The sequence below is a fragment of the Leucoraja erinacea genome, chromosome 24, assembly GCF_028641065.1.
Source record: "Leucoraja erinacea ecotype New England chromosome 24, Leri_hhj_1, whole genome shotgun sequence".
Lineage (NCBI taxonomy): Eukaryota > Metazoa > Chordata > Chondrichthyes > Rajiformes > Rajidae > Leucoraja > Leucoraja erinaceus.
In genome coordinates this window covers 32,806,504-32,828,889 of record NC_073400.1, presented here as the reverse complement: position 1 = coordinate 32,828,889, position 22,386 = coordinate 32,806,504, and the positions used below count along the sequence as shown (strand labels likewise).

Here is a 22,386-nt window from a genome sequence, read left to right as displayed (position 1 = left end):
GGCCCTAATGATACAAGAGTGGAGGCAACTGTTTCTAGTCTTCTGGCCACACACTAGATTATACAACATGCGAACATACACATGTAGGAAGTGAACTGCAGATGCTGGTTTTAACCAGAGATCGACACAAAATGCTGGAGTAACTCAGCGGGACAAGCAGCATCTCTGGAGAGAAGGAATGGGTGACGTTTCAGACTGAAGAAGGGTCTCAACCCATTCCTTCTCTTCAGAGATGCTGCCTGTCCCGCTGAGTTACTCCAGCATTTTGTGCCTATCTTCGATGCAAACATACACTCCAAGCACAAAATAAATCCTTGTGTATAGAAGAACCGTGGTCAGTACCACAGGTGTAAAACTCGTGTCTATAGATTGATTGAAAGATACAGCATGGAAACAGGCCCTTCGGCCCACCGAGTCCATGCTGGCCGTTGATAGAATTGCTAATAGCATTTTCGCATCCACTCCCTACACACTATCGGGCAATTTACAGAGGGGCCGATGAACCTACAAACCCGCACGTCTTTGGGATGTGGGAGGAAACCGGAGCTCCTGGAGGAAACCCACACGGTCATGGGGAGAACGTGCAAACTCCACACAGACAGCATCCGAGGCCGGGATTGAACCCGGGTGTCTGGCGCTGCGGGGCAGTGGTCCTACCCGCTGCAACACTGCTTTATACCGAGCGACTCACAATGTAGTTAATAACAATTAAAGTCCCTCCACCAAAATCTTGTAAATCATCCAAACTTAAAAGGGGTCAACTTTCAGTTACATAATTAAAAAAACAAAAACGACAGCAGCATCCGAATTGTACAACCAAGATCGTTGTATCTTCTGGAAGGTAGACAGAAATGCTGGAGAAACTCAGCGGGAGCGGCAGCGTCTATGGAGCGAAGGAAATAGGCAACGTTTCGGGACGAAATCCTTCTGGAAATAGGCAACGTTTCGGGACGAAACCCTTCTGGATATAGGCAACGTTTCGGGACGAAATCCTTCTGGAAATAGGCAACGTTTCGAGACGAAAACCCTTCTGGAAATAGGCAACGTTTCGGGACGAAACCCTTACGGGTTTCGGCCCGAAACGTTGCCTATTTCCTTCCTTCGCTCCATAGATGCTGCTGCACCCGCTGAGTTACTCCAGCACTTTTGTCTACCTTCGATTTGCCAGCATCTGCAGTTCCTTCTTGATCGTTTTACCTTCTCATTCTTTCATTATTTTGGTATTATGGTAAAAAAACTAAGATAGAAAATATTCGAGGCACAACAGGCTGGAACTGGTAAAAGAAGAAAAAAAAAAGAAAAAAAAAGGATTCCATTAACAGGATTCTATTCTGGAGCACGTCAATAAACGACACTCAATGAGTGCGTTCACGTTAGTTAAACACGAATGTTAATAGTTCTCAACGTTAAATGCTCTCTCCTGCTCTCTAGTTGGGCTGGGGTTTTTTTTTGATAAGAACAAAGTCCAATCTCGTTAGCTTGGACTGTCGGAATGGGAATTAGTTTGTTGCAGGGCTGGGCAGTCACGCATGGACTTGCCCACCAAGGTTGGAGGTGCATAGAGAACAGGTACACAAAACGTGGAACTAAGCGTTCTCTGGGAGCTGGGCCGAATGGAATGTTGGAATCATTTTGGCACAGTCTGGGATACGGCACTGGTACGGCAAACCTGTCAACCACGGTGGATGAAATGCAGAAAGTTCACTTGCTGGAACTTGCGACTTGTTGCAAGGCAGCTGCATTGCTGCAAAGCAGGTGCATCGCTGCAAGGCAAGTGCATCACTGCAAGGCAGGTGCATCGCTGCAAAACATGCAATGCTGCAAAAACGTTCGATGCATCAAAAACGTGCGATGCAGCAAAAACGTGCAATGCTGCAAAAACAGATGCAATGCTGCTGTGTGGAGGAGCAGTGCAGCTTACTGCACTGGCAGTGGGGCTGCCATATGCATGACTGGGGGCTGCACGGGCCAGGGTTCGTGCCCCTGAGGGGTCTGCAGCAGGTGGTACAGCTGTTTCAGGTGGGTCACGATGTTGTCCTTGATGTCCGGCGTGGAGATCTGCAGCCGGATGCTGCCGCTGTCAAACGAGCGAGTAATCTCCCCGGTAAACATCTCGTAGATCATCCGTGCGACTATCGGTACAACCTGCAGAAGATGCACAAGTCAGACTGGGAAGACCAGTACGGAAACAGGCCCTTCGGCCCACCGGGTCAATGCTGACCATCTAGTTACAGTTCAGTTTATTGTCACGTGTACCAAGGTGCAATGAACTCAGCGGGACGGGCAGCATCCCTGGAGAGAAGGAATGGGCGGCATTTTTCGGGTCGAGACCCTTCTGCAGTCTGATACGCTGCCTGTCCCGCTGAGTTACTCCGGCATTTTGTGTCTCACTTCGAGTTAAACCAGCATCTGCAGTTCTTTTCCGACAAATACATTGAAAAGCTTTTGTTGCGTGCTAACCAGTCAGCGGAAAGACAACACATGATTACAATCGAGCCGTTCACAGTGTACAGATACATGATGAGGGACAAAGGAACTAGTCCTATGTTTTCCCACTTTCTCATCCACTCTCTTCACACAAGGACAATTTACAGAGGGCCGATTAAACATAGACAATAGGAGCAGGAGTAGGCCATTCGGCCCTTCAAGCCAGCACCGCCATTCAATACGATCATGGCTGATCATCCACAATCGGTACCCCGTTCCTGCTTTCTCCCCATATCCCATGATTCCGTTAGCCCCAAGAGCTCTCTCTTGAAAACATCCAGTGAATTGGCCTCCACTGCCCTCTGTGGCAGAGAATTCCACAGATTCACAACTCTCTCTACAAATGCGCACACCTTTCGGATGTTGGTGGAAGCTGGAGCACTAGTTCACAGGGAGAACATGCAAACTCCACACAGACAGCACCCGAGGTCGGGGTGGAACCCGGGTCTCTGGCGCTGCCAGTGGGATATTTCAGTTCTGTGTTACAGTTTTACGACCAGGATACACCAGACACTTTCGTTGATCGTAGCACCGAGCATTTATAATGGTTTGGTCAATGGTTAAATCAGCTTTGTAAGTGGAATGTGTAGGAAAGCCCTGCAGATAGATACAAAGTGCTGGAGTAACTCAGCGGGACGGGCAGCATCCCTGCGTAGAAGGAATAGGTCTTCATCAAACTGTCTGAAGAAGAGTCTCGACCCGAAATGTCACCCATTTCCTCTATCTGGAGATGCTGCCTGTTCTGCTGGGTTACTTACTCCAGCATTTTGTGTCTATCTTTGTAAGTGGAATGATGGAATACACCAACTGAGACTGTTTACAAGGTATAACATCCATTATCCTGTATCTGTACACTGTGGACGGCTCGATTGTAATCACGTGTTGTCTTTCCGCTGACTGGTTAGCGCGCAACAAAAGCTTTTCACTGCACCTCGCTACACGGGACAATTAACTCAACTAAACCTAGCATTGGGGATTTACACCCTTATACATGTTGCCTCAGTGAAACTTACCCAATAGTGAAAGGCCTGGATAGAGTGGATGTGGAGAGGATGTTTCCACTGGTGGGAGAGTCTAGGAATAGAGGTCACAGCCTCAGGATTAAAGGACGTTCTTTTAGAAAGGAGGTGGGTGGTGAATCTGTGGAATTCATTGCCACAGACGGCTGTGGAGGCCAAGTCAGTGGATATTTTTAAGGCAGAGATAGACAGATTCTTGATTAGAACGGGTGTCAGGAAAATGGGATTAGGAAGCAGAGATCAGCCATGATTGAATGGCGGAGTGGATGGGCCGAATGGCCTGATTCTACTATAACGTGTGAAGTCGCATAGCGTTATTGAACATCCCAGTGTTCGACCTAGCTCGGCCTTCAACACCATGCCTGCAGTTTAGTTTAGTTTAGAGATACAGCGCGGAAACAGGCCCTTCGGCCCACCGGGACCATGCCGACCAGCGATCCCCGCACACTAACACTGTCCTACACACACACTGGGGACAATTTATATTTACACCAAGACAATTAACCTACAAATTGGTGGTGAATCTCTGGAACTCTCTGCCACAGAGGGTAGTTGAGGCCACAGTTCATTGGCTATATTTAAGAGGGAGTTAGATGTGGCCCTTGTGGCTTAAGGGATCAGGGGGTATGGAGAGAAGGCAGGTACGGGATACTGAGTTGGATGATCAGCCATGATCATATTGAATGGCGGTGCAGGCTCGAAGGGCCGACTGGCCTACTCCTGCACCTAATTTCTACGTTTCTATGTTTCTAAACCTGTACGTCTTTGGAGTGTGGGAGGAAACCGAAGATCTCGGAGAAAACCCACGCAGGCCACGGGGAGAACATGCAAACTCCATACAGACAGCACCCGTAGTCGGGATGGAACCCGGGTCTCTGGCGCTGTGAGGCAGCAGCTCTACCCGCTGCGCCACCGTGACCTTGACCACATGAATTAGTTGCAAAATCAATTGGGTCAGCAGCTGTTTCTTTGTTACCTGCACCATTATCAACTTCCTGTCCTTGGGTCTGCCATCCGGCCACTCCTCACCGAAGCACAGGTAGATCTCAAACGAGGGCACCTTGTTGCTCTGGCCCTTCTGGAGGTCGATGAGATCTGCAATCGGACAATCGCAATCACACACCGGGGGTTTTATACAGAGCGGCTTTTTAATCACAGAGTGGCTTGTAACCGAATCACAGATACTGGAGATACTCAACGTGTCAACAAAACAGAGAGAGTACAGAGGAGATTTACTAGAATGTTGCCTGGGTTTCAGCAACTAAGTTACAGAGAAAGGTTGAACGAGTTAGGGCTTTATTCTTTGGAGCGCAGAAGGTTAAGGGGGGACTTGATAGGTTTTTAAAATGATGAGAGGGATAGACAGAGTTGACGTGGAAAAGCTTTTCCCACTGAGAGTAGGGAAGATTCAAACAAGGGGACATGACTTGAGAATTAAGGGACTGAAGTTTAGGGGTAACATGAGGGGGAACTTCTTTACTCAGAGAGTGGTAGCTGTGTGGAATGAGCTTCCAGTGAAGGTGGTGGAGGCAGGTTCGTTTTTATCATTTAAAAATAAATTGGATAGTTATATGGACGGGAAGGGAATGGAGGGTTATGGTCTGAGCGCAGGTAGATGGGACTAGGGGAGAATACGTGTTCGGCACGGACTAGAAGGGTCGAGATGGCCTGTTTCCGTGCTGTAATTGTTATATGGTTATATAGTGTCAAACCCCTGCCCCACGGTTCGAGTTCATTCCAAGAGCTCGTCGGAGCTCGGGGACGTCTCTTAGCGCTAACGGCAGGTAAGCACGGGAGGACTCGTGAAGATTCTTCAACATGATGAAAAATGTCCATGAGAGTCCCGAGTACTGTCGAGTGGCCATTACTGTAAATCCCCGGGTTCCAATCAGAGCAAACTCAGGGAGAGGGAGAGACAGGTGGCCACAGGAGTGGAAGGCAACCTCATCTCCATTACACAGCTACATCTAATCACCAGATAAACGCTGTCCCGGGTGTGACCTCCCCAGATGAGCATGGGTGGGTGAAGCTCAACAGACTTGGTCCTGGAGTTGGGCGTTTCAGTGCCCGCGTGTGGAGATGGGGACTCCCTCCACCAGAGCCCAGCCTGTGAATGTGGAGCAGAACAACACACAGCCAACCGTGTCATCTCTGGGTGCCCGCTCTACCCACCCACCACATGGAGCTGTGTCAGGGCCCGGCAGACATTGACTCCAACAGAGACTACAACTAGCTCTAAGGGCTAACGGAATCAATAGACAATTGGTGCAGGAGTAGAGGCCATTTGGCCCTTCGAGCCAGCACCGCCATTCAATGTGATCATGGCTGATCATCCCCAATCAGTACCCCGTTCCTGCCTTCTCCCTATATCCCCTGACTCCGCTATCTTTAAGAGCCCTATCTAGCTCTCTCTTGAAAGCACCCAGAGAACCGGCCTCCACCGCCCTCTGAGGCAGAGAATTCCACAGACTCACAACTCTCTGTGAGAAAAAGTGTTTCCTCGTCTCCGTTCTAAATGGCCGACCCCTTATTCTTCAACTGTGGCCCCTGGTTGTGGACTCCCCCAACATGTTTCCAGCCTCCAGCGTGTCCAAGCCCTTAACAATCTTATATGAATCAAGGGATATGGGGAGAAGGCAGGAACGGGGTACTGATTGTGGATGATCAGCCATGATCACATTGGATGGCGGTGCTGGCTCGAAGGGCTGAATGGCCTCTACTCCTGCACCTATTGTCTATTGACTACTGAATGCTTCTATGTTTAATTCTGTTCCTATCCCTCATGGACTAGACTGGGGTGGGAGATTGCAACCTCCACGTGGTTTCGACGGATGCAATCAACCTAGCGTTGTATACCAAGTTGTGCCGCATCTTTAGACTGTGCGCGCTGTTCACAAGAAGATGATGATAGATTAAACTGACCGCTCAGGAATGTCTCCAGGCAGAAGAGCTTGACCTTCTTCTGTCGCTCGATAACGTGCGGGATGGCGCTGCCCCCAGCGCAGGGACCTGACCAGTACACCTTACACTGGCACAGACGGATGGCGTAGATGGCGTGCCCGCTGACCTCCAGAATCAGGCCGCGGTCCATCACGTCCAGCAGGCGGTTGGTGAAGAGGCGCTGCTTCTCGTTGACGATGTGGTCCGTGGCTGGGAAGCGGATCTGCTCCAGCGAGACGGGGCCGAACAGCTCCTCCTGGTTGAGCATGGGCCCCAGGTCACCGTAAAACAGGCGGCAGCCCTGAGGGTTACTGACGGTGAGGGGGGGTCCCAGCTCCTTGCCTCGGTATTGGAACTGGATCTCCAGGTCCGTCACTGGCGGCAACAACAACGAGAGGACAATCAGATCACAGCTTCCACCCCGGGCTCAAGTGTGTAGGCAGCAGGTAGAGCTGCTGCCCCACAGCGCCAGAGACCCGGGTTCCATCCCGACTACCAGCGCTGTCTGTACGGAGTTTGCACGTTCTCCCCGTGACCTGCGTGGGTTTTCTCCGGGTGCTCCGGTTTCCTCCCACACTCCAAAGACGTGCAAGTTTGTAGGTTAATTAATTGGCTTCGGTAAAATTGTAAATTGTCCCCAGTGTGTGTAGGATAGTGTTAGTGTGCGGGGATCGCTGGTCGGCACGGACTCACTAGAGGCAGGAAACATGTTCCCGATGTTGGGGGGGTCCAGAACCAGGGGCCACACACAGTTTAAGAATAAGGGATAGTCCATTTAGGACTGAGTTGAGGAAAAACTTCTTCACCCAGAGAGTTGTGAATCTGCGGAATTCTCTGTCACAGAAGGCAGTGGAGGCCAATTCACTGGATGTTTTCAAGAGAGAGTTAGATTTAGCTCTTAGGGCTAACGGAATTAAGGGATATGGGGAGAAGGCAGGAACGGGGTACTGATTGTGGATGATCAGCCATGATCGTATTCAACGGCGGTGCTGGCTCGAAGGGCCGAATGGCCTACTCTTGCACCTATTGTCTATGTTTCTATGTGGGAGGAAACCAGAGCACCTGGAGAAAACCCACGAGGTCCTGGGTAGAACGTACAAACTCCGTACAGACGGTGGGGTGGGAGGGGGGGGAGGGTGGGGAGGATGGGGGGTGGCTGTGTGCGGGGTGGGGGGGTAGATGCAGGATGGGGATGGGGCTGGGTGCGGGGTAATGTGGAGGGGGTTGGACTGGGGCAGTGAGGGGGGGGGGTAGTGTGGAGGGGGGGGTGGCCTGGGGTAGTGAGGGGGGGGTAGTGTAGAGGGGGGGTGGGCTGGGGGCAATGAGGGGGGGGGGGTAGTGTGGAGGGGGGGGGGGGTGGGCTGGGGCAGTGAGGGGGGGGTAGTGTGGAGGGGGGGTGGGCTGGGGCAGTGAGGGGGGGGGGTAGTGTGGAGGGGGGGTGGGCTGGGGCAGTGAGGGGGGGGGCTAGTGTGGAGGGGGGGGTTGGCCTGGGGCAATGAGGGGGGGGGGGGATGTGGAGGGGGGGTGGGATGGTGGCAGTGAGGGGGGGGGGCAGTGTAGTGTGGAGGGGGGTTGGGCTGGGGGCAGTGAGGGGGGTCTAGTGTGGAGGGGGGGGGTTGGCCTGGGGCAATGAGGGGGGGGTAGTGTGTAGTGTGGAGGGGGGGTGGGGATGGGGGTGAGGGGGGGGGGGGGGTAGGCGTGAGGGGAGGGGGGGGGGGTGGGGGGGGGGGGAGGGGGGGGGGGGGGGGGGGGAGGGGGGGGGGGGGGGGGGGGGGGGGGGGGGGGGGAGGGGGAGAGGGGGGGGGGGGGGGAGGGGGGGGGGGGGGGAGGGGGGGGGGGGGGGGGAGGGGGGGGGGGGGGTGGGCCTGGGGGGGGGGGGGCTGGGGCAGGGGGGGGGGGGGTAGTGTGGGGGGGGGGGGGGCAGGGGGTGGAGGGGGGGGTGTGGGCTGGGGGCAGTGAGGGGGGGGGGGTAGGGGTGGGGGGGGGGGTGGGATGGGGGGCAGTGAGGGGGGGGCAGTGGCAGGGGGGGGGGTAGTGTGAGGGGGGGGGAGATGGGGCTGGGACAATGGGGGGGGGGCAGGTAGAGGGGGGGGGTGTGGGAGGGGGGGGGGGGGGGCAGTGGGGGGGTGAGGGCAGTGGGGGGGGGGTTGGGGGGGGGCAGGAGGGGGGGGGGGGGGGTGAGGGGGGGGGGGTGGGCTGGGGGGGCAGTGAGGGGGGGGGGTAGTGTGGAGGGGGGTTGGGCTGGGGGGCAGTGTGAGGGGGGGGTACACTTACGGTAGTGTGGAGGGGGGGTGGGCTGGGGCAAGTGAGGGGGGGGTAGTGTGGAGGGGGGGGGTGGGCTGGGGCAGGTGAGGGGGGTAGTGTGGGGGTGGTGGGCTGGCAGTGGGGGGGGGTAGGTGGAGGGGGGGGGCTGGGTGGGGGGCAGTGAGGGGGGGGTAGTGTGGAGGGGGGGGGGTGGGCTGGGGCAGTGAGGGGGGGGGTAGTGTGGAGGGGGGTGGGCTGGGTGGGGGGGCAGTGAGGGGGGGGTAGTGTGGAGGGGGGGTGGGCTGGGGCAGGTGAGGCAGGAGGGGGGGGTAGTGTGGAGGGGGGGTGGGCTGGGGCAGTGAGGGGGGTAGTGTGTGTGGGGGGGGGGTGGGTGGGGCAGTGAGGGGGGTGGGCGGGGGGGGGGTAGTGTGGAGGGGGGGTGGACCTGGGGCAGTGAGGGGGGGGGGTAGTAGTGTGGAGGGGGGTTGGGCTGGGGCAAGGAGGGGGGGGGTGGGTAGTGTGGAGGGGGGGGGTGGGCTGGGGCAATGAGGGAGGGGGGGGTAGGTAGTGTGGAGGGGGGGGGGCAATGGGCAGTGAGGGGGGGGGGGTAGTGTGGAGGAGGGGGTGGCCTGGGGCAGTGAGGGGGGGGTAGTGTGGAGGGGGGGTGGCTGGGGCAGTGAGGGGGGGTGGTAGTGTGAGAGGGGGTGGGCTGGGGTGGGGGGGCAGTGAGGGGGGGTGGTAGTAGGAGTGGGGGGGGGTGGGCTGGGGCAGTGAGGGGGGGGGGTAGTGTGGTGGAGGGGGGGGGGTAGTGTAGAGGGGGGGGGGTGGTAGTGTAGAGGGGGGGGTGGGCTGGGGCAGTGAGGGGGGGGTAGTGTGGAGGGGAGGTGGGGGGGGGCAGTGTGGAGGGGGGGGTGGGCTGGGGCGGAGGGGGGGGGGGGGGGAGTGTGGGGGGGGGGGTAGTGTGGAGGGGGGGGGGCTGGGTGGGGGGCAGTGAGGGGGGGGTAGTGTGGAGGGGGGGGGTGTGGGAGGGGGGTGGGCTGGGTGGGGGGCAGTGAGGGGGGGGGTAGTGTGGAGGGGGGGGGGGGGTGTGGAGGGGGGGTGGGCTGGGGGGAGTGAGGGGGGGTGGGCTGGGGCAGTGAGGGGGGGGGGGTGGGCTGGGGCAGTGAGGGGGGGGGGGTAGTGTGGAGGGGGAGGTAGTGGAGGGGGAGGGGGGGGGCTGGTTGGGCTGGTGCAGTGAGGGGGGGGTAGTGTGGAGGGGGGGGTAGTGTGGAGGGGGGTGGCCTGGGGCAGTGCCGGGGGGGGGGTAGTGAGGGGGGGGGTGGGGGGGTAGTGGGTGGGGGGGGGGTGGGGCGGGGTAGTGTGGGGAGGGGGGGGGGGCAGTGTGGAGGGGGGGGGGGTATGTGGGGGGGGGGGGGTGTCCTGGGGGCAGTGAGGGGGGGGGGGGGGGTCCATTGCGGGGGTACTTACTGGGGCAGCGAGCTGATCATGTCTCTGGGGTGCTGAACATCTCAGTGAGCAGGGGTGGGTCCTGGTGGAGGATGAGGTCAGGGTCGGCCTTGATCCACTCACTGGGGGAACAGCTGGACTCACTCGCTGGGGGCATCGGGGAGTCTGGACACAGGAACGTGACAACAAGTCACCAACACCGCTCAACATGAACCTTCACTGACCCCTGCACCCACCGTGGCTCTGGCAGCCGACCCCGACACATCACAACACCGCCTAGTTTACCTCCCATTCCCCCATCTGTAGACACACCAGGAAGTAAACTCAGCGGGACAGGCAGCATCACTGGAGAGAAGGAATGGCTGACGTTCCTGATGTCTGTAGAAGGGTCTCGACCCGAAACGTCACCCATTCCTTCTCCCCAGAGATGCTGCCTGTCCCGCTGAGTTACTCCAGCATTTTGTGTCTACCCTTCCCATAACGGGGCGAGCTGACGTTACAAGAGTTTCATCGTCATGTCTGCCCATCGCTCCCCACAGACACGTCGCACCCTCTTCATAAGTGATATAGCAGCAGAATTAGGCCATTCGGCCCATCGAGTCTACTCCACCATTCAATCATGGCTGATCTATCTCTCCCTCCTAACCCCATTCTCCTGCCTTCTCCCCGTAACCTCTGACACCCGCACTAATCAAGAATCTATCTATCTCTGCCTTAAAAATATCCACTGACTTGTGGCCTCCACAGCCGTCTGTGGCAAAGAATTCCACAGATTCACCACCCTCTGACTAAAGAAATTCCTCCTCATCTCCTTCCTAAAGGAACGCCCTTTAATTCTGAGGCTACGGCCTCTAGTCCTAGAACTGCCCACTCTCGCTGCCTGCCATTGGCCAGTGTAAGCCACAGTTGTTTTCCGTGGATAAATCGTTGATACAACTTGCGAGAAGCTGAAGCCAAAAGCTAACTGCTCCCCCCCCCACTGTCCCCCCCCACCCCACCCACCTCCCCCACAACAACCACCCCACCCCACACCCCCCCCCTCCACCGACTCCATCCAAGGGACCCCGACTGACTGACTTTCCAGGTGAGGCAGAGGGTTCACCTGCACCTCCTCCAACCTCAATTCTACTGTATCGCTGTTCCAGGTGTGGACTCCTGTATATCGGCGAGACTCGGCGATCGTTTCGCTGAACACCTCCGCTCAGTCCGCCTTAACCAACCTGATCTCCCCGTGGCTCAGCACTTCAACTCCCCCTCCCATTCCCACACTGACCTCTCTGTCCTGGGCCTCCTCCATTGTCAGAGTGAGGCCCAGCGCAAATTGGAGGAACAGCGCCTCATATTACACTTGGGCAGCTTACACCCCAGCGGTATGAACATTGACTTCTCTAACTTCAAGTAGCCCTTGCTTTCCCCCTCTCTCCATCCCTCCCCCATCCTTGTTCTCCCACCAGCCTGACTGTCTCCGACTACATTCTATCTCTGTTTATCCAGCACTCTGTGAAACGTCACCTATCCATGTTCTCCACAGATGCGGCCTGACCCAGCTGAGTTACTCCAGCACTCTGTGACACGTCACCTATCCATGTTCTCCACAGATGCTGCCTCAGACCCTGACTGAGTTACTCCAGCACTCTGTGAAACGTTCACCTATCCCATGTTCTCCACAGATGCTGCTCTGACCCGCTGAGGTTTAAATCCAGCACTCTGTGAAACGTCACCTATCCATGTTCTACACAGATGCTGCCTGACCCCGCTTGAGTTACTCCAGCACTCTGTGAAACGTCACCTATCCATGTTCTCCACAGATGCTGCCTGACCCGCTGAGTTATGCCTGCAGCAGCCTCTATGGAGCTAAAAAATTATACAATGTTACGGGCCGAAACCCTTACGGGTTGCGGCCCGAGACGTTGCCTATTCCCAGAAGGGTTTCGGCCCGAAACGTTAACTATTTCCTTAGCTCCATAGATGCTGCTGCACCCGCTGAGTTACTCCAGCACTCTGTGAAAACGTCACCTATCCATGTTCTCCACAGATGCTGCCTGAACCCGCGGACAGTTCCATTCTAACCTCAGTCAAACAGCAAACACAACACTATCTGCAGGTGAGAGATCTCAGGCGGGACAAGCAATCTGGGGAGGGGGGGAATGACAATGTTTGGAGCTGAGACCGCTGCATATTAGTTTTCAAGGGTCAGAGGGCACGGCCACAGGATTAGAGTCACGGCAATAACGCAGAAAACTTACCATTTAAGTTGAGAAAAAGGGGAAACTCTCTTGCATGCTGTGTAAAAGAAAGGGCAGATCCAGCGACAGGGACACACACACAGACACACACAACACATATACAGGGAACCCCCTTCGGCCCCATCTTGACGGTGCTAACCTAGGTTGCAGAAAATGGGGCAGGATATTGGGCCATACGGGCTGGGCGGAAGCTCTGCGAAACGGTTCCCGGCGCTCACCTCCAATGGGGGCGGCGAGGTGATCCAAGTGTCACCTCGTCCCACGAGTCATTGTCCTCCAGGGAACCGACCCTGTGGGGACCACGGCAACAGGTCAGTGACGTGTGAGGGGGGGGCAGGGGGAGAGGGAGATTCTAACCTCAAAAGGTCAAGTGTAGGGGGAAACAAGGGGAGGGGGGGCACGGTAGTGGTGGGGAGGGGAGGGGGAGAGGGGTGAGGAAGCGGAAGGGACAAGCAGGAGAGGGAGGGGCGAGAGGGGAGGGGGAGTGAGGAGGGGGGGAGGAGAGGGGGGAGAGGGGGAGGGAGAGAGAGCGGAGAGAGAGGATAGGAGAGGGAGGAGAGGGGGGAAGAGAGGGGAGAGAGAGAGAGGGGAGGAGAAGGCGGAGAGGAGGGAGGAAGGAGAGGAGAGAGGAGAGAGAGGAGAGGAGAGGGAGAGATGAGAGAGAAAGAAGGAGAGAGAGAGGAGAGGGGAGATTGAGAGAGGGAGCCCACTCTCTAAGCCCACACTAGATTTTGTTTGTACAGCTAATTCTATGAGGGAGAGAGGGAGAGGGAGAGAGGGGGGGGGAGGGAGAGAGAAGAGGGAGAGAGGGGGGGGGAGGGAGAGAGAGAGACAGAGAGAGAGAGGGAAAGGGAGAGAGGGAGAGAGGAGAGGATGAGAGAAGAGAAGAGGGAGGAGAGAGGGGAGAGAGGAGAGGAGAGGAGAGAGGAGGAGATGAGGAGAGGAGTGAAGAGGGGAGGAGAGGGGAGGGGAGGAGAGAGAGAGGGGAGGGGAGGGGAGAGGGAGGGAGGGAGAGGAGGAGAGGAGAGGAAGAGAGGAGAGAAGGGGGAGGGGGAGGGGAGGGGGAGGGAGGGGAGAGGGAGAACAAGAGGAGAGGAGAAAGGGGGAGAGAGGGGGGACGTGCGGAGAAAGGGGAGGGGGAGGGAGGGGAGGAAAGAGGAGGGGCAGAGAGAGGGGGAAGGAAGAGGGGGAGGAGAAGGGGAGGGAGGAGGAGAGGAGGGGGGGGAGAGGAGAGGGGAGAGGAGGGAGGAAAGAGGAAGAGGGAGAGGGGAGGGGGAGGGGGAGAGAGGGAGGAGGGGAGAAAAGAGCAAGGAGGGAGAGGAGGGGAACGAAAGAAAGGGGGGAAGAAAGGGGGAAAAGGGGGGCGAAAAAAAAAGGAGAGGAGGAAGAAGGGGGAAGGGGGGGAGGAAAAAGAAGGGGAAAAGATCAAGATGGGGGGGAGGGAAGAGGAGGGGGAGGGGGAGAAGAGAGGGGGAAGGAAGAAGAGGGGGGAAAGGGAGAAGGGGGATGAGGGGAAGGGGAGAGGGGGGGAAAGGGGGAGGGGAGGAAGGAAGGGGGAGCACCGTGAGGGAGGGCGAGGGAAAAAGAATGAAAATACGGAGGAGAAGGGCAAGAGGACGGAAGGGGTCGGGGAGGGGGGAAGGGAAAGGGTGAGTGGGGGGGGGAAGAAGGGAAGCGAAAGAGGGGGGCAAAGGAGCGCAAAGGGGGGACTGTGAGGGGAGAGGCAGAGATGAACAAGGAGAGGAATAGAAAAGAAAGCAAAAAGGGGGTGGGGGAAAAACCAAGGAAAGAACGAGGGCACACAAAGAGGCAAGGAGGAAGGGGAGGAGCGGGAGAGGGGCGAGGAGGACTAGGGGAACACAGGGGGGATTGAGGAAAAGTGAGGCGGGTGCGCCGGTGTAGAGTACACAAGGGAGACGGAGGAGAAAAGGGAATGAGAGGGGAGAAAGGAGCAATGGAACTTGTGTGATTAGAAGAGGTGAGCGAGTGGCTACGGAGTGGTAGGGTACGCCCAGCTGGGGCTGGGGGGATCACACACCTGGTAGATCTTCAGTGGGCAGTCATGGGCACCTCCTTGGTGAAATCGTAGACCAGGTTAACCTCGCGGCTTCTTGTGTTCATATGGCCAAGAGGGAGTGAGGGCCTTCCACTTGGCCGGGTCATACGCGGCTACGTACAATGCCCTGCCTGGTAACTTCCCTGTGATCCAACAGCCAGGTCTGCAGGGTCCCACAACGAAAACGTTAACCACAAGGCGACCCAGAGTCACCCCCCTCTCCCCCACCCCCACCCCCCCCCCCCCCTGCCCCCCAAATACCCAACCTTCCCCCCCGCCCACCCACGTCCAGACCAGCCCCCAGAACCAGCTCAGCCAAGACAGCCCCTTCAGACCAGTCCACCAAACACAGTGGCAAGAACCAAGATAGACCACAGAGGTGCTTGGAGTAAGGACGAGGGGAGGGGGCAGTCGGAGTCATGGATGGCAAGAGAAACACCACAGTAGTGGTGGCAGTCAACTAGGCAGTTCGAGGTTCAGGAGACCAAAGGGATAAGAAGAAACAGGATGCACCAGTGTAAGCCTGGAACAAAGCCATCAGGGGCGTCAGGCAAAAAGATATTTGCAGGGAGGCGGAAACGGGGGAAAACGGGGATAGGTGGACGTTTCCAGAGTGCGGGGGAGTAAAGCTACCAGCGGGTTGCGAGCAGCATCTAGGAGCTAAGGAAATAGGCAACGTTTCGGGCCGAAAACCTTTCAGGGTAGTTCGGCCCGGAAACCGTTGCCTATTTCCAAGAAGGGTTTCGGCCCGAAACGAGTGCCTATTCGCCTTAGCTCCATAGATGCTGCTCTGCGAACCATAACTCAGTGGGTCGAGGCAGCATGACTGTGGAGAACATAGATAGGTGAGAGTTTGGGTGGGCTAAACAACCTTCCAATAGAAGTAGGGAGACAGTCTCGATTCCAAACGTTTTTCACCTATCCATGTTCTCACAGATGCTGCAAGGCACCCGCTGAGTTTCACTCCGACATGGGCTGGATGCTAGCCAATAAACAGCAGTGACAGTACTTTTTCACCCAGAGAGTTGTGAATCTGTGGAATTCTCTGCCACAGAAGGCAGTGGAGGCCAATTCACTGGATGTTTTCAAGAGAGAGTTAGATTTAGGTCTTGGGGCTAATGGAAACTAAGGGATATGGGGAGAAAGCAGGAACGGGGTACTGATATTGATGCTGTCTCAAAGGGCCGAATGGCCGCCTCCTGCATCTATTTTCTATGCTGTGTGTGGGAAGGAACTGCAGATGCTGGTTTAAACTGAAGATGGACCCAAAAAAAGCTGGAGTAACTCAGAACCAGGGACCACAGTTTAAGAATAAGGGGGGTCGGCCATTTAGAACGGAGACGAGGAAACACTTTTTCTCACAGAGAGTGGTGAGTCTGTGGAATTCTCTGCCTCAGAGGGCGGTGGAGGCCGGTTCTTTGGATACTTTCAAGAGAGAGCTAGATAGGGCTCTTAAAGATAGTGGAGTCAGGGGATATGGGGAGAAGGCAGGAACGGAGTAAGCCATTTAGAACGGAGATGAGGAAACACTTTTCCTCACAGAGAGAAACATAGAAAATAGGTGCAGGAGTTCAGCCCTTCGAGCCTGCACCGGCATTCAATATGATCATGGCTGATCATCGGGGGATATGGGGAGAAGGCAGGAACGGGGTACTGATTGGGGATGATCAGCCATGATCACATTGAATGGCGGTGCTGGCTCAAAGGGCCAAATGGCCTCTACTCCTGCAACTATTGGAACGGTGGGTGAGCAGCAGGTCGCGGGCGGGCCCCATCAGCGTGAGCTGGTCCCGTGGAACTTCACCTTGAAGATGGTGTTCTCCTCGTCCTGTGGTGGGCTGTGGCGGGTGGCGTGTTTCCACGGAATCTGAAAGCGTTTGTTTTCTCGATGGAGCCAAACCAGGCCCGGGAATAGCCCACCGTCAACCTGGGCCATGAGCCACGGCTTCAGGCGTACCCTGCGTGGGTGTACCGGCATCATCTCCCCCACGCACACACACACACACGCACAACGCCAACCTGCGGGGAGATACGGAGACACAGAGTCACGGGGAGAGACACACACATAGAGACATAGAAAAATAGGTGCAGGAGTAGAGGCCATTCGCCCTTCGAGCCTGCACCGCCATTCAATATGATCATCCAACTCAGTATCCCATCCCTGCTTTCTCTCCATACCCCCTGATCCCTTTAGCCACAAGGGCCACATCTAACTCTCTCTTAAATATAGCCAATGAACTGACCTTCTGTTGCATAGAATTCCACAGATTCACCACTCTCTGTGTGAAAAATGTTTTTCTCATCTCGGTCCTAAAAGATTTCCCCCTTTATCCTTAAACTGTGTGACCCCTTGTTCTGGGCTTCCCCAACTTGGACACACGGAGACACGGGGAGAGACACACACAGAGAGTAAAGGGCCTGCCCCACTGTACGAGCTAATTCAAGAGTTCGCCCGAGTTTCCCCTGATTCGAACTCGGGGAATTACGGTAATGAACGCTTGTGGGTACTCGGGGCTCTCGTGGACATTTCTCAACATGTCGAAAAAACTTCACGTGTTTCCCGAGTACCTGCCGTTAGCGTTACGAGCCGCTAAGAGACGTCCTGAGCTCCGACGTACATTCTAAGTCCTTACCACGAGTTTGATATATATTTTTTTAACTCGGGAGAGCTCAAGAGTCAAGAGTCAAGAGTCAATTTAATTGTCTCTGGGTGAACTCGTTCAGTGAGACAGGCCCTTTACGGGGTCACAGAGGAACACCGAGGGTCACATAGGGACACAGCACGGAAACAACTGGCCCACACCGGCCGACATGTCCCATCTACACGAGTCAAACTACCAGCATTTGGCCCATATCCCCCCAAACCTGTTCTATCCATGTAGGGTCTCAACCCCATTCTCCTGCCTTCTCTCCAGAGATGCTGCCTGTCCCGCTGAGTTACTCCAGCATTTTGTGTCTTGTCTATCTTCCTACACTCGTCTAACTGCTAACAGTTGGGATAGAATCATAGAGTGATACAGTGTGGAAACAGGCCCTTCGGCCCAACTTGCCCACACCGGCCAACATGCCCCAGCTACACTAGTCCCATCTGCCTGTACTTGGTCCATATCCCTCCAAACCTGTCCTATCCATGTACCTGTCCAACTGTTTCTTAAACAATGGGATAGTCCCCGCCTCAACTACCTCCTCTGGCAGCTCGTTCCATACACTGTGTGAAAAAGTTACCCCTCAGATTCCTATTAAATCTTTTCCCCTTCACATTGAACCTATGTCCTCTGGTCCTCGATTCCCCTACTCTGGGCAAGAGACTCTGTGCATCTACCCGATCTATTCCTCTCATGATTTTGTACACCTCTATAAGTTTAGAATTGTTTAATCTTGTCACGTGTAATGAGGTACAGTGAAAAGCTTTTGTTTGCAAGCGATCCAGTCAAAGACTAGACTATCAATGATTACAATCGAGCCGTCCACAGTGTACAGATACAGGATCAAGGGGCCAGCATTTAGTGCAAGGTAAATGTATTTACACTTAAGATCCATCTACACCTCACGCTGCCTCGACAAGGCCAGCAGCATCATCAAGGACCAGTCTCACCCCGGTCACTCCCTCTTCTCCCCTCTCCCACCGAAAAGACTAGGCTTGTATTCACTGGAGTTTAGAAGGATGAGGGGGCATTTTATAGAAACATATACAATTATAAAAGGACTGGACAAGCTAGATGCAGGAAAAATGTTCCCAATGTTGGGCGAGTCCAGAACCAGAGGCCACACAGTCTTAGAATAAAGGGGAGGCCATTTAGGACTGAGGTGAGAAAAAAACGTTTTCACCCAGAGAGTTGTGAATTTGTGGAATTCCCTGCCACAGAGGGCAGTGGAGGCCAAATCACTGGATGGATTTAAGAGAGAGTTAGATAGAGCTCTAGGGGCTAGTGGAGTCAAGGGATATGGGGAGAAGGCAGGCACGGGTTATTGATTGGGGACGATCAGCCATGATCACAATGAATGGCGGTGCTGGCTCGAAGGGCCGAATGGCCTCTTCCTGCACCTATTTTCTATGTTTCTCCCATCGGGCAAGAGGTACAGAAGTGTGAAAACGATCGCACACACCTCCAGATTCAGGGACAGTTTCTTCCTGGCTGTTATCAGGCAACTGAACCGTCCTCTCACCAACTAGAGAGCGGTCCTGAACTACTATCTAGCTCATTGGAGACCCTCAGACTATCCTTGATCGGACTTTACCTTGCACTAAACGTTATTCCCTTTATCCTGTATCTGTACACTGTGGACGGCTCGATTGTAATCATGTATTGTCTTTCCGCTGACTGGTTTAGCGCGCATCAAAAGCTTTTCACTGTACCTCGGTACACGGGACAACAAACTAAACTGAAACACAGATTAAAAATGTGTCTTTAGCCAGAGGGTGGTGAATCTGTGGAATTCATTGCCACAGGCGGCTGTGGAGGCCACAAGTCAGTGGATATTTTTAAGGCAGAGATAGATAGATTCTTGATTAGTACGGGGTGTCAGAGGTTACGGGGAGAAGGCAGGAGAATGGGGTTAGGAGGGAGAGATAGATCAGCCATGATTGAATGGAGGAGTAGACTTGATGGGCCGAATGGCCTAATTCTGCTCCTGTCACATGATCTGATGGATAGTTCAAAGGTCTGCGATGAGGTAGATGGGAGGTCAGGGCCGGAGGGAATTTCCTGAAGGGAATCTGGAGCGAATGCCTCTGGCAGTAAGTGTCATCTCTGCACCGCCAGGCAGATAGCAGAGACACAACCAACTGCAGGTGCGGAAACTTGAGCAAAGCACAAAGTGCTGGAGGAACTCAGCGGGGCAGGCAGCAGCTGGGGAGGGACTGGACAGGCGGGGACGTCTCAGGTCCCTTCTCTCCACAGACGCTGCCCGACCCACTGGCATCAAGCATGTGCTTCAGCCAGGACACACACAGAGAGACAGAGAGACAGAGAGCAGTGAGCAGTGAGCAGTGAGTGGCAGGCGCTGTACACACCAAGTCTACACGTCCTGGCTCCACCCAGAGACTAACTCCCACAAACTTACATCACCACCGACTCCTCACACAGAGAGTGCCTGAATACACAGAAACCAACCCGTCACCACACAATGAAGTGTATCTGTGTGTGTGTGTGTCTGTGTGTGTGTGTGTGTGTGTGTGTGTGTGTGTGTGTGTGTGTGTGTATCTGTGTGTGTGTGTGTGTCTCTGTGTGAGTGTGTGTGTGTGTGTGTCTGTGAGTGTGTCCTGTGTGTATCTGTGTGTTTTCCTGTGTGTGTGTGTGTGTGTTCCTGTGTGTGTGTGTGTGTTGTGTCCTGTGTGTGTGTGTGTGTTCCTGTATGTGTGTGTGTGTGTGTGTGTGTGTGTGTGTGTGTTGTGTGTGTGTGTGTGTGTGTGTGTGTTGTGTGTGTGTGTGTATTCCTGTATATTTGTGTGTGTGTATGCGTGTGTGTGTGTGTGTCTATATATCTATCTGTGTGTCTGTGTGTGTGTATGTATGTGTGTGTGTGTGTGTATGTGTGTGTGTGTGTGTGTGTATAGTGTGTGTGTGTGTATATGTGTATGTGTGTGTGTGTGTGTGTGTGTGTGTGTGTGTGTATCTGTGTGTGTGTGTTCTGTGTGTGTGTGTGTGTGTGTGTGTGTGTGTGTGTGTGTGTGTGTGTGTGTGTGTGTGTGTGTGTGTGTGTGTGTGTGTGTGTGTGTGTGTGTGTGTGTGTCTTTCTCTTTCTGTCTGTCTGTCTCCCTGTCCCCCCACCCCCACCCACAGCAGCAGGGGAATCTGTAATTGTAATGTAAACAAGATTAGCATCAGCCAGGATACACATTCACCCGCCCCCCCCTCCCCACACACACACGGGGACAAGAACTGGGGGAACAGAGAAAGGGGGGGGGAGAGGCGAGTCGGTGGGAAGAGAGGGGTGAGGGTGAGAGAAACTGCACCCATTGGGCCTTGGAGAAGGTGTTCTGTCCGACAGACACAGAGGCAGAGACAGGGGCAGGGACAGACCCAGACCCGGCCTCTTCACTCACTCCCCGTTTTTCGCTCCACAGACGCTGCCGACCAAAGCCGACTCTCACCTGGAGCCCCTCGTGTCCCGGCCCCTCACTCTCACACACTCACCTTCGCTCTCTCTACCTGTCCTTCTTCTCTCTGCTTCCTGTGTCTCCCTCTCCCTCTCTCTCCACTTCCCTGTCCCGGGCCGCTTGTGCGTTGTCCAGGTGTATCTGACGCACGGTCACGGGGCCAGGTGCGTTTACCTGTCGGTTTCGCCGGGGAGCGGCGGCGCTGAGTCAGGTATCGGTCCTCCCCCCCCTCCCTCCCTCTCAGCGCCCTCAGCCCCGCCCCCCCCTAACCCTCCCCCCTCCACCCCCACCCCTCTTTCCTCTCTCTCCACCCCCCCCTCCCCCCCCCCCCACCCCCACTCTCACTCTCTCCTCCTCCCCCCCCCCTCTCTCTCTCTCTCCCCCTCTCTCTCTCTCTCTCCCTCCCCCAACCCCCTCTCCCCCCCCCCCCCCCTTCCCACTTCCCTTGGGATTAGTTGAAGGAACTGCAGATGCTGTCTTAAACCAAAGATAGACACAAAATGCTGGAGTAACTAGCGGGACATAGAAACATAGGTGCAGGAGTATAGGCCATTCGGCCCTTCGAGCCAGCACCGCCATTCAATGTGACCATGGCTGATCATCCCCAATCAGTACCCCGTTCCTGCCTTCTCCCCATATCCCCCGACTCCACTATCTTTAAGAGCCCTATCTAGCTCTCTCTTGAAAGCATCCAGTGAATTGGCCTCCACCGCCCTCTGAGGCAGAGAATCCCACACTCACAACTCTGGGTGAAAAAGTGTTTCCTCGTCTCAGTCCCTTATTCTTCCCAGCTGTTTTCACCAACTAGAAGTTGGAGTGACTCAGCGGGACAGGCAGCATCTCTGGAGAGAAGGAATGGGTGATGTTTCGGCAGGAGACCCTTCTTTAGACTGGGATTAGGTTAGATGGGTATCTTGGTCAGCATGGCCAAGTTGGGCCGAAGGGCCTGTTCCCCATCCTCTAAGGAGAGTTTCTGTCTCGGGGAGTTGTGGTTGGTTGCAACTCCCTTACTCAGTGAAACCAAGAATCCTTCCATGTTTACATAGAAGGATGAGGGGGGGGGTCTTATAGAAACATATACATTATAAAAGGACTGGACAAGCTAGATGCAGGAAAAATGTTCCCAATGTTGGGCGAGTCCAGAACCAGGGGCCACACACAGTCTTAGAATAAAGGGGAGGTCATTTAAGACGGAGGTGAGAAAAAACTTTTTCACCCAGAGAGTTGTGAATTTGTGGAATTCCCTGCCACAGAGGGCAGTGGAGGCCAAGTCACTGGATGGATTTAAGAGAGAGAGATAGATAGAGCTCTAGGGGCTAGTGGAGTCAAGGGATATGGGGAGAAGGCAGGCACGGGTTATTGATAGGGGACTATTTTCTATGTTTCAATGTTTACACAACAAATGCTTGAAGATCAAGGGAAAATCCCCAGTAACTAGAAAGTTCTAGTTGGTGTAGGAAGGAACTACAGATACTGTTTCACACTGAAGATAGACACAAAATGCTGGAGTAACTCAGCGGGTCAGGCAGCATCTCTGGAGTAAAAAGGATGGGTAATATCTTGGGTTGGGATCCTTCTATGCTTCGCCTTGATTAAATGTCTGAAGAAGGGTCTCGACCCGAAACGTCACCCATTCCTTCTCTCCAGAGATGCTGCCTGTCCCGCTGAGTTACTCCAGTTATTTGTGTCTATCTTCGGTTTAAACCAGCATCTGCAGTTTATTTCCGACACACTTAAACTAAATCCCTTCTGACACTGATAGCCCTCTGATCCAAACCCCTAATCTCCTTATAACTGATTATGACTAATTATTGGTGAAGATCAGAAGACTTAATGTAGACAAAAGTG

General features: G+C 55.0%; 1 protein-coding gene across 1 annotated transcript; it reads right to left on the bottom strand.

Annotated features, from left to right (window-relative positions):
• Positions 1–1,373: 1,373 nt before the first annotated feature.
• LOC129709003 (interferon regulatory factor 6-like) lies at positions 1,374–20,746 on the bottom strand. The gene is made up of 7 exons (XM_055655132.1): positions 20,576–20,746; positions 16,243–16,457; positions 14,570–14,601; positions 12,601–12,672; positions 6,429–6,859; positions 4,483–4,601; positions 1,374–2,145 (listed from the first exon to the last, which is right to left on the bottom strand). Exons 2-7 carry the CDS (start codon positions 16,417–16,419, stop codon positions 1,918–1,920), a joined length of 1,059 nt encoding a protein of 352 aa, XP_055511107.1. The 5' UTR covers positions 16,420–16,457; positions 20,576–20,746; the 3' UTR covers positions 1,374–1,917.
• Positions 20,747–22,386: the final 1,640 nt, after the last annotated feature.

Bases quoted from the DNA above. Each gene is read 5' to 3' on its own strand.
- LOC129709003 (XM_055655132.1), bottom strand. From the start codon at position 16,419: ATGATGCCGGTACACCCACGCAGGGTACGCCTGAAGCCGTGGCTCATG. The intron at 14,602-16,242 runs GTGAAGTTCCAC...GGGACCCTGCAG, and splicing joins AGGAGAACACCATCTTCAAG to ACCTGGCTGTTGGATCACAG. The intron at 2,146-4,482 runs GTAACAAAGAAA...CATCTTCTGCAG, and splicing joins GGAAGTTGATAATGGTGCAG to GTTGTACCGATAGTCGCACG.